Consider the following 11,888-nt stretch of genomic DNA (forward strand, 5'->3'; position numbering starts at 1 on the left):
GAAACAAACCATGTATAATGTTTAAAAGTATAGGATAAAGTATATTGTTAAATTACTAGATTAAAAGAATTAAATTAAAGAAATTGAGTTAATGATTAAATGATGACTAAAAATAATAAATTCTGATAGCCACTAATATTTTTCATATATATATTGTTTCAGACCCGATTTCTGAGTCCTTCTTCGAAACGGTCACCAAACCCAACAATTCTAAGATTGGGCCGTTCTCACGGTCAAAAGACGAATCAATAACTTCCAATATCCTGACCCAACATTCGAATTCAAATATCTCCCTTATCTTAGTCAAATAAGATAAGATGATGACGGCCCAAACCGACCCTACAATCTCTAACTAACATTCGAATTCAAATACCTCAATTATCTTAGACAGATAAGATAAGATGAGATAGCCACCACTAGCTATATAAAGGGGAGTCAGAGGACCCCTCAGGTACGTCATTCATTCTATACACCTTATACCTCTCAGATCTATTCTGACTTGAGCGTCGGAATGTCTTTGCAGGTACCAGTCCTCATTGCTCCAGTCAGATAATTCGGCGATCGCCTCGACTCGCAAGTCCCCGATCCATCTCACAACCCGTACCAGAGACATCTAGTACATTGGCACCGTCTGTGGGGACTGCCAAATTGTGGCAGCATGACAGAGAATCTCGAGAAGCAATCCTCAAGCCATCACCACGACTCAAACCCGTAAAGTCCAACACCCGAACTCCGGGATAGCATTCCTCCCACCCACGGGAGGATAACAAGCACCGTGCACCGCCAACCGACTCCGGTCCGGTAGCAACCAAAAGAGGACAATCGGCCATCCACTGAAGTCCAAGCGCCCGTTGGGAGAGAAAACAATCCAGATAATCCAAGAGCTATGCCTTAAAGTGCAAAACCTCGAGGGTCGAGTTACTTCCAAGGAACGATCCCATCTTGAACACGTAAGCCAAGCAACCTCCAGAATCCGGTCCCATCGAGAGGCCAGACACGAACAGTCACCGGAAGAACAACACGGAAAACGACGTGACCGAAGCGAATCCAAAGATCCGAAGCCTCGATGCAACGAGGATGACCAAAGGCACCGTCGAGAGGCAAAGCGAACAAGAAGCGAGCACGTGATAATGGGAGCTACCCCATTCACCGTGAAAATCCTAAAGGCCAAACTCCCTAAAGGTTTTGACAAATCCACCGACATGAAGTATGACAACACAAGGATCCCTAGGAACACCTAACGGCCTTCGAGACCAAGATGAACCTGAAAGGAGTCGCCGATGCGATTCGATGCAGGGCCTTTCTGGTAACTTTAGCCAGCCCTACGATCAAATGCTTCAACGGCCTCCCGAACGGTTTCATAGCCAACTTCGATGACGTCTCTAGAAAGTTTATGGTCCAGTTCACCACCAAGATCACCAAAGCAAAGCACTCGATCAGCCTACTCGGAATTACCCGAAGACAAGACGAATCCATGAGGAAATACCTCGACATGTTCAACGATGAGTGCCTAACGGTCGACGGACTCACATACTAGATAGCCAGTCTCTGTCTGACCAATGGACTCATGAATGAAGACTTCCGAAAACACCTCACCATTAAGTCATTCTGGACCATGCACGAAATCCAAAGCACCGCGAGAAAATACATAAACGACGAAGAGGTAAGCCAAGTCCTAGCCACCAACAAACGGCAGCACGGTACCTTGTAGCAACCTACTACCGAAAGATATCCCGAAAGAACACCCTAGACCCGCTGCCCTAACCGACCACCCAGGGTAGGAAAATTCACGAACTATACCCCTCTACCACTCCATCACAGTAATCTACCACCAAATAGCGGAGCAAGGCATCCTTCTGTAGGTGCGACAACTGAAGGAACGGACAAGCGGCAACAAGAGCCTATACTGCGATTACCATCGAGGATACGGACATAAAACCCAAGATTGCTTCGACCTAAAAGATGCCATCCGAGATGACAAACTCCCTGAGTTTGCCAAAATAATCCGAAAACCTAGGAGAACTAAAAGAGAAAGATCATTAGAACACGAAGGACGCAACTCGAATACGATACGATAGGCACACCAAGAAAGTTCGGAAACCAACCCCACCATAATCTTAAACGTCATCACCAGAAAGGACGCGCTGGAAAAGTCAAAATCATCACTAAAAAAGGATCTCAAAATCCTAGCTGCAAGAAACCAAGCACCAATCTCCTCGGTTCCAGCAGTGATCACATTTTTTCCCGATGACTGCCAACACGGCACCTCGGCAGAAGACGCCCCATTTGTGATCTCAGTAAAAGTCGGAACCGGACTTGTGAAAAGAATACTGGTGACACCGAAGCTAATTCCAATATCCTCTTCAGAGGAGCCTTTGACAAGATGGGCCTTCGAAAAGAAAATCTACAAACCCACCACAACTGGATGGCCGGACTCAGAGACAACTTCCTCAAATCGGACGGTTCCATAGTGTTACCACTAACCATCGGAATCGGATGCTAGAGGAAGACCATTCTCTCCGAGTTCATGGTCCTCAAGGACTCCACCGCCTACAACATCATCATTGGGGGAAAGATGATCAATGACCTATCCACCGTCATCTTCACCAAGTTCCTAATCATGAAATTTCAGGTCGATAACGGCACCATCAGAGCAATACACAGAGAACAGAAAGTCGCGGTAGAGTGAGACAGCACAAGCTTGGCCCTCTGCAAGAGATCCCGAGACGCAGCAGGCATCTTCCTCGCCGACCTCGATGCACGCCAAGACCCCAGCCCACGCAGAACCGTGGGAAAAAATGATGAAGAAGCAGAGCGGGACCTCGCAGACGAGGTCAGGAGCATAGCACACCTACGGGAGCTAGTCCTAAAACAGAGAATAAGTTTAAGGTACAATCGTAACATGGTACGACGAGACTTTGAACCATGAGATCTTGTCTTACGACGAAACGACATCGGTCTCCCCACTGCCGGAGAAGGGAAGCTCACGCCCAACTGGGAGAGTTCCTATCGAATCAAGAAAATAATCGGAAAAGAAGCCTACAGGCTCGAAAGACTAAACGAGACCGAGCTCCCAAGATCCTGGAATACCACTAACTTACGGCACTACTATACGTAGAAACATCCTTCCAAAGAAAATAAGATCGAGGTAGTTTAAAACTATCTCTTTACCCTTTATTTTTTGCCTTGTTCACTTTCATTTATTGTTTAAGTTGTTTAATCGTATATTTTCTTACCAAGCACACTTTCCTACCCACATCGGGAGGCTTTAACGAGGCCCAAACCTCAAATGAAATTTGTTTTTTCAAAAGCATTGTCCCATCCGACGGCACGAACTAAATGCAGCTACCCCTGGGGATCGATCACCCCAAACCCAACAAAACGGATATTCAAATAACAAAACGGATATCCAAATAAGTAAACGGCTACCCGAGGATCAATCACCCCCTCCAAATAACAAAATGGATATCCAAATAATAAAACGAATATCCAAATAACAAAATGGATTTCCAAATAAGTAAACGGCTACCCAGGGATCGATCACCCCGAGGTCAACAAAACGGATATCGAAATAAGTAAACGACTACCCAGGGATCGATCACTCTGAGGCCAACAAAACGAATATCTAAATAACAAAACCGATATCCAAATAAGTAAACAGCTATTTGGGAATCGATCACCCCGAGGCCAACAAAATGGATATCCAAATAACAAAACGGATATCCAAATAATAAAAAATGGCGGCCTAGGGATCGATCACCCCAAGCCAACAGAACGGATATCCAAATAACAAAACGGATATCCAAATAACAAAAAACAATGACCTGGAGATCGATTACTCGCGAAGCCGACAAAACGGATATCCAAATAAATTAAATGGTTACCCCTAGAAACCGATCACCTTCGAGACCAACAAAACGGATATCCAAATAAGCTAAATAAGCAAAGTATTGAAATTGGCCTACCAAAAGGCCTAAAATAAGTTCACAATAACGGCCCAAAAAGGCCACACAAAATAAGCAGGTCTTCCAACTCGCAGAAAGCCGAACTCACCAACATCCAGCCAATTAGCGCAGGATGACGTCACGCCATTTCCAGGCCCCTCATGGCATCCCGATAATAGAAAACTAATCAACAAAAGCTGCGTTAAGGTCTAAGCTAATGACTTTCCAACTCGCGAAAAGCGGAACTCACCAACATCCCGCCAATTGGTGCAGGATGACGTCTCGTCCTTTCCAGGCCCCTCACAGTCTCCCGAACTACAGATAACTGGGCTCCTCAACAACTCAACATTGAGACCAAACAAGCATGCTCTCATGCTTCGGGGGCAATTGTTCCGAACCCGATCTCCGGGTCCTTCATCGTAACGGTCATCGAACCCGGCAATCCCAAGGTTGGGCCGTTCTCACGGCCCAAAGACGGATTAATAATTTCCAATATCCTGACCTAACATTCGAATTCAAATACCTCCCTTATCTTAGCCAGATGAGATAAGATGATGACGGCCCAAACCTCTTTGCAGGTACCACCCCCCATTGCTCCAGTCAAATAATCCGGCGACCATCTCTCCTCGCAAGTTCTCGATCCATCTCACAATTCGTACCAGAGACATCTAGTACATATATATAGTGTTGAGACTTCTACAAATTTATCATGTCAGGCAAGATATAATTGTATTTTTTCTTGGAGGAATTTAAATTTATCACAATATTATTACTTTCTTTTTTTTCTAAAGATAGAGAGACTCGAACTCGCAATCTTTAGATGAATATGGAAAAACTATGTCATTTGAACTATAGTTTGTTGGCCAATATTATTACTTTCTTCAATGAATAAAGATCAAATTTTTTATTTTGGATCTACTTTGCTCCTCTCCATCTTAGTTTACACTTTATTGTCAAAAATAAGCTTCACTCATTTTTTAAATTTTTTTCGAGACCAAGCAACTTTCATTCCATTTGTTTTGTCCACCAAGCTAATGACCCACGTTGCAGAAAATAAGTTTTGGCCTGCGATATTCCACAACTGCCCATGCAGTAATCTATCCAAAATTACCGCACCTAAGTTGAAGCCATTTTTTTTTTAGCGACAATGAAAAACTCCAAGCATAGATTCTCCCTTGCCACCTGTTATCAAGTCATTATTCAGTCAAATTTTAGTAACTCTTAACCATCCACCTCATTCCACCACCATATAATTCGTCTAATAAATAGGGGCGGACGACTCTCCAAAGATGATGATAATGAGAATAAAAATTCCAATTCTCACTCCTAGCCAAGGTTTTTACATTGTTTGATTGTTAATTGTTAATTACTTTGATTTCTAGTTGTTTACTTCTCTTGCCTTCAACTCGAAACATCCCAAGGAACCCTAACCAATGATGTGCATACTATGACAACTCCTAGAAAAAATGATCTGGGATTCCACTCCCGGTTATTGATTTTATTGTTGTGACACACTTTCTAACTTTGATTAGAGGATAGATTGTTGGTTTAGACTATGCTTACAATGAAATTCTTTTAGTAAATTCTATACCAACATTTATCCTCGCGTCAGAATCTAAACACTATAAACAATAGGATGCAAATTTAGCCTAAATACATATAAAAAATAAAAAATACTCCACAAATTACCTAAATAAAAAAATTCACTCAATTATTTCAAAAAAAAAAAAAATAACCATCTCAAACCCTAATTTATCAAAACATTTCACTCCAATACCCTTTCTTCTTCCAGCCGACTGTCACCCCACCTTCATCGATAATCATCTCACTTCACCGTCGCTGCTTGGTTTGCCACATGCCGTTAATGGCGTCGCTCACCCATAGTGAAAATAACCATCCACTTAAGGATAAAAATAATCATCCGCATACCTAATAAATTGAATATCCAACATATTTTAATTATATATAACTAAACTCAATCTAATCAAAATAATCATCCACATAACAATTAAAATAATCATCCGCATATCTACTAAAATGACCATCCTAAAACAGTGACGTCATCCAAGGGGTTCTGGCAGAACCAGCAACGGATGAAGAAGCCTGGCTGCGAGATTGGTGAGAGTTTGACGACAGATGGGGTGTGTGGCGTAGCAGCGCCAGGGCCGATGAGTTTAGCGGCGACTAGTACGACCGTATGGAAAGAGAGAGACGGCGGTGGTTGAAAACGACCCCGAAGTTGGCTTCCGGCGCAAGAGAGAGAGGCAAGCCTGGCACAACGGACGCGCGACGGGAAGGGCTTGCAGTCCGCAATGATGGATGCCGGGAGAGTGGCGAAAACAACGACAGCAACATTGGGCTAAGCACTGGAGGGCGAGGCACGTCGAGCTGACTAGCGGAGGTGGAGGCGGTGTCGGCTGGAGGCTGCGGTGGCGTCGGTATGACCAGCGGGGAGTGCAGCGGCGTGAGGTGAGAACCGGAGAAGATGACGACAAGTTTTAAACGTGTATTGAAAGTTACGGTGAGATTAGGAATAACCGTACGTAGTGTAAATGAGTTTAAATGCTAATCATACATTATGTTTAAATTATTTTTAAGTTTAAATTATTTTTGTAGAGACAAAAAAATATAATAAAAAATTAATTAAAATATTTGTTTGAAATTTGACCCATTTATATAAAATTTATGAATCCGTCGTTGTTAGTAGCTAGATATTATATTTTACTTGCGCTTCAACATGTATTCGAGTTTTCTTTCATCCTTATAGAAGTATTTTCAAATTTGTGTTATTAAAGAAATAATGATAATATAGGATCCATGCTATAGTTGTAAAAATCAGACTAAATTGATTACTTCAATCGAAAAATTGGTGAATTAGATTTTCAATCGATTTGGTTTAGTATTTGAACTGCTTAAAAAATAAAACCAATTAAAATTGATAAAAACCATCTAAAATCGATGAAAATCGATAAAAAATTGGTTCAACTGAACCATTTAAAAATATATTTTAAATTTTAATTTTAAGTTTTAGACTATTTTATATTTTTTATTTACGTAAGACCAGTTTAATTAATAATTTATCAGTTGAACCAATAAACTAATGAATCAATGATTTGATCGATTCGATTACCGATTCGGTTTCTGATAACTATGATCCATACGAAACCTGGTAATCTAATATGAAAATTTCATAAGGATTAATATATTCGAATAACAGCGGCATGATAGTCGATCTTAATTTGATAAAGATAAATGGTATATAGCTAGTAAATATTATTATCTTTGATCATTAATAATTTGAATCTATATTTATAAACGTTTTGTATATAAAAAATACATAATTTATATTTATATTTGTTAAAGTTTTACACACATAAATTAATACAGTTTGCAATCATAAATTAATATAATTTACACCAATAATTTTCAGAATGTATACACATAAATTAATAAAATGATAATTTAGTAATCAAATAATGACAAAAAAAAAATACTAAAAATTATTAACCTTAAAAAATTTCTCTTATATTAAAAAAAAAAAAAAGTTAAAATGCACAATCAGATTAACATAAAGGTGATCAACTTTAGCTGCGTTGTTACTAACAAGAAGCTGCGTTCAACAGCTACATATCCGATTAAAAGCAATTTAGTGCTGATTTTATGAATCCGCGTTGCCAGATTCACGGTGGGGTTCAATAATTTACTTATTGGCTACTTTATCTGCGTTTTGGTTGATTGATCTTAAGTAGTAGTGTGTTCCTTCTCTTTAGGCCGAATAGTAGTTGAGCACCTCATCAGTATCACGCGGCAGAATCAATAATCTTCTTGAACAACAAGAAGAGAATTAATTAATACTCTAACCATTCCCTTTAACTTCCTCTAAAGACTTTATTTACCTGTCATTGTTTCAATGTTCATTGACACCTGCCTAACCTGGTCCTCCAGTGCTCACATTCTTCTAACCACCCCAAAACAGCTTTTTACCTGCTAATGTTTCTGGTTTTTATGTTTGTGACAAACATATATAACTAGCTAGTTGCGTATAATAATTAAGCATGTAAATACTTGTAAGATTAATTACCTGATTTTCGTGAGATTTGATCTAATTCAATTCGAGTTCCTTGTATTTTTTTAGTTAAGAAAAATGTTAGAAGGCTAGTAAAATTTAATCAGTTAATAATATTTAAAAGTATAGATTAAAAATATATTGTTTGATGAATAAACTAAAAAAATTAACTTGATAACTAAAAATACTAACAAAAAAACAATAAATTTTATTAACTCTAAAACTTAGAATGACAAAAAAAAAACCATAAATTCGGCCAAAAGTTAGAAGTGAATAATGTAATTCGCCCTTAATATACACATAACAAAAGATGATACTACCTAAACACACTATATTTAACATCATAACCTTTAGAAGAAAAAAATAAAATAAAAATAGATCCAATAGAGGATATGAAACATTTTAAGTACTTTCGGGAGAACTGGTGCACCAATTATTTTAACCGTTGATTTTAATTAATATATATTATATATATTTTTTATAATTCAGATTAACAGTGCATTGGTACTGCGGTGCACTTGAAATATTTCCTAGAGGATATATATGATGTTCAACGATTATTGCCTTTCCAAACCGCACATGAATATATAAATACCCCTATGTATTTGATGTTGAATTTGCTCGGACACCGGAACATACATCAAATTCCAACTTGACTAAGAGTATAATTCAGCAAACACTAAAATTACCATATATAATGCGTCGTGGTTGTGGTTTAAATTTAAACCTTCTCCTCCTCCTCCTCCTCCTCCTATTCTACAACCCAAACACTTTGGAAGCCACGGCCACAGCCACGCCTTTCAGCCAAATGCTAGCATTGGTTCAACAAGAACCCGTGGTTCTCAAGTACCACAAGGGTCCCCTCTTAAAAGGTAACCTCACTCTCAACCTCCTTTGGTACGGTAACTTCACCCTCACACAACGCTCTATTATTCTCAACTTCATTCAATCCCTAACCAACTCCTCCACCCATCGCCGCCGCACTCAATCACCCTCCGCTGCCTCATGGTGGCAAACCACTGCTACCTACACAGGACGCCCATGCACCCTCACCGTAGGGAATCAAATCCTCGATCACACTTACTCCCTCGGCAAATCCCTCAAAGCCAGCCAGCTCATAGCCCTTACTTCAACGAAAACAGAAATAACCGCTTACGGTTATAACAGAATCCACGTGGTCCTAACTGCTGCTGACGTGGCAGTTGAGGATTTCTGCATGAACCAGTGCGGGACTCATGGATCATTACGCGCCGGGAAAAAGCGCGTGGTTTACGCTTGGGTGGGCAACCCGGAGAGTCAATGTCCAGGGGAGTGCGCGTGGCCATTTCACCAGCCTCTATACGGACCTCAGGCTCCGCCGCTGGTTCCGCCGAACGGGGATGTAGGAATGGACGGAATGGTGATAAGCCTCGCGACGGTGTTGGCTGGGGCGGTGACAAACCCGTTCGGGAATGGCTACTACCAAGGAACGGCGATGGCGCCGCTGGAGGCGGTATCGGCGTGTACAGGAATGTTCGGGAAGGGAGCGTATCCTGGTTACGCCGGTGAAGTTCCGGTAGACAAAAGGACGGGGGCTAGCTATAACGCCGTCGGGATGCGGGGGCGGAGGTTTTTGTTGCCGGCGATGTGGGACCCTCTTACTTCCAGCTGCAAGACGCTCGTGTGAATTGTGATGGTTTTCTATGTCACCATCGTTAATTCTTAATGCTACTACGATCTGGGTGTTCAAATGAGACAAAGAAATGACCTTTTCTTATTTTTTATTTTAAAATTAGAGTATTACTATTTACACGGAGTTTCAATTTTTATGCAAGGAGAATTTGGAAATACTTGGAAAATGGAGAGTGTGTGTGTGTGTGTGTGTGTTTTTTTTGGGACACTATGAAACCTAGGTACATGATAAAGAGTATATGTAGTAACCTCTTAATTCGTGCATTTGTCTGAGTTATTCTTACTTGTAACAACAATCTTTAGAGTGAACAATGAAATTTGTTGCCACCTACTATTCTTATGTTTTCTGGTGTTACTATTCTTATGTCACCCATAAAATAGTGAAGGAACAGATACCAGAGAATCAAAAACTCAGAAGATGGGAAAAAGGAGGGAGAGGAGCGACGGTCCTAGGAATCTACTTTGGGCTAATGGGCTATGAATAAGCGTATTGTTTTTATAATAATATTAATAAGCATTTATTGGGCTGCCAAATGATGCATCTCATTACACTATTTGGCCCAATAGCCAAATTTGGGTAGGAAAAAAATTTAGAAGTCCTTATATAAATATAACAGGCTTTAAATCATGATTGCTATCATTACCACTCCTTAAAATGCTTTGAAATTCTAATACGGAAAAAAATGCTTTGAAATTCTTTTACTTGGTGCTTCTACATTATGTGACTTGGTTAAAACAGTGGTCTATAAATTCATCTTATTATTACCCAATTGAAATCCTCTTATTTTGTAAATTAAACAAGGAATTCAATGTTGTCCTGTTTGGCCATTGTTTTATCTTCATTTACAGCTGAATTAACTCATTGATAAGCATCAAAAGACCAATCACTTAGATAGGGTTTGTTTATAAGTATTGAGACTGAGATAAGAGGTTTGTGATTTAATATCATATTTAGTGGTTAGAGACTAAAACTAAAATTTTAATTTTAAAATACAAAATTTTAGTTATTTCAATACTTTCAAAAACTAAAAATACAAAGAATTAAAATTTTAAAAACAAATACTAAAACTTAAATAATATTTATTTTTCAAATTACCTTCATCCAATTTTTTAAATTCTAAATTTAACCACACTTTTCTTTTTCCTCTCAAATCATGCCTCGATCTCCACTACCACTCGTAACACCGCCGACATGGCTAGATGATGATATTTACGACGCATCTGTTCTCAGCTCTATGTCCTCACCACATTCAATGAGTTTCTAGCAGCAAATCCACCACTCCACATGATACGAGTTGTGTGGGATAAACTGAAAATTGTTATATGCCAATTGGTTCAATTACAAGAGCAACAACTAGGAGAACAAAGGAAGATTTTGCAAACATGGCTAAATCATTTGTTCGTGAGATGCATCAAAAATTGGGTAAGACAATGATTAACGATTATGGAAAATCAAACGTCTTACTATTTACAAAATGCATTGAAGACTCTCGTTAGTCAAGATGAATTAAATAGGCATCACTTTCTTAGTATTTATTTTATGTTTATTTTATTTTAGTTTGTTTTGTTTGTTTTAGACCCAATTATGACTTGGTCAATTTTTATTTTAGTAAACTTATGAGTTAGGATTTTAAACTTAATAGGTATAAAAATCTTCTAAAATCTGGTAACCACTTTTTTTTTCTTAATATTGATGAAATAAAAATTTATTTGAGTTTCTTTGAGAAACTTAGGTGTGAACAAGAGAGGTAGAGTGATTCCCTTAACTGTTGCATTAGGAAATCAAATTGAGGTAGAGGAGTCCCTTTTTTTAATTTTTCATCTTACTCTGGATTATATTCCGTATCATTTAGTACCAAATTTCAGGTATTAAATTAATCCTTATTAATTTATATTTGTTCCTTTTTGTTACTGTCTCTTTTATTGTTTATTATTTTCTTACTGTTCGTGATTTTCTTTTGTTTCTCATAGCATTATATTTTTTTTCTGTAGCATTAGGTTTATTTTTGGGAAAAAAAAACCTACACCATTGAAGGAACTCTTATCATTACCTTCTGATTTAACTTTGTGTACCTTCTGATTTAACTTTGTGATAAAAGTTAAAAGTTAAATTAGAATATTTAGTGTCAGAAGACAAACAAAAAGAAAACAAGACCAAAAAAAAGCATTCAGTGAACAAAAAAAGATCTGTATTATCATAAAAGAAA

General features: G+C 38.7%; 1 protein-coding gene across 1 annotated transcript; it reads left to right on the forward strand.

Moving 5' to 3' along the window:
- LOC107608441 (protein EXORDIUM-like 2) lies at window positions 8,583-10,021 on the forward strand. Its single transcript, XM_021106468.1, has 2 exons — window positions 8,583-9,703; window positions 9,825-10,021. Exon 1 carries the CDS (start codon window positions 8,708-8,710, stop codon window positions 9,674-9,676), a length of 969 nt encoding a protein of 322 aa, XP_020962127.1. The 5' UTR covers window positions 8,583-8,707; the 3' UTR covers window positions 9,677-9,703; window positions 9,825-10,021.

Source organism: Arachis ipaensis, chromosome B07, assembly GCF_000816755.2.
Source record: "Arachis ipaensis cultivar K30076 chromosome B07, Araip1.1, whole genome shotgun sequence".
Classification (NCBI taxonomy): domain Eukaryota; kingdom Viridiplantae; phylum Streptophyta; class Magnoliopsida; order Fabales; family Fabaceae; genus Arachis; species Arachis ipaensis.

Excerpts from the sequence above, each read along its gene's own strand:
- LOC107608441 (XM_021106468.1), top strand. The coding sequence starts at position 8,708 with ATGCGTCGTGGTTGTGGTTTAAATTTAAACCTTCTCCTCCTCCTCCTC.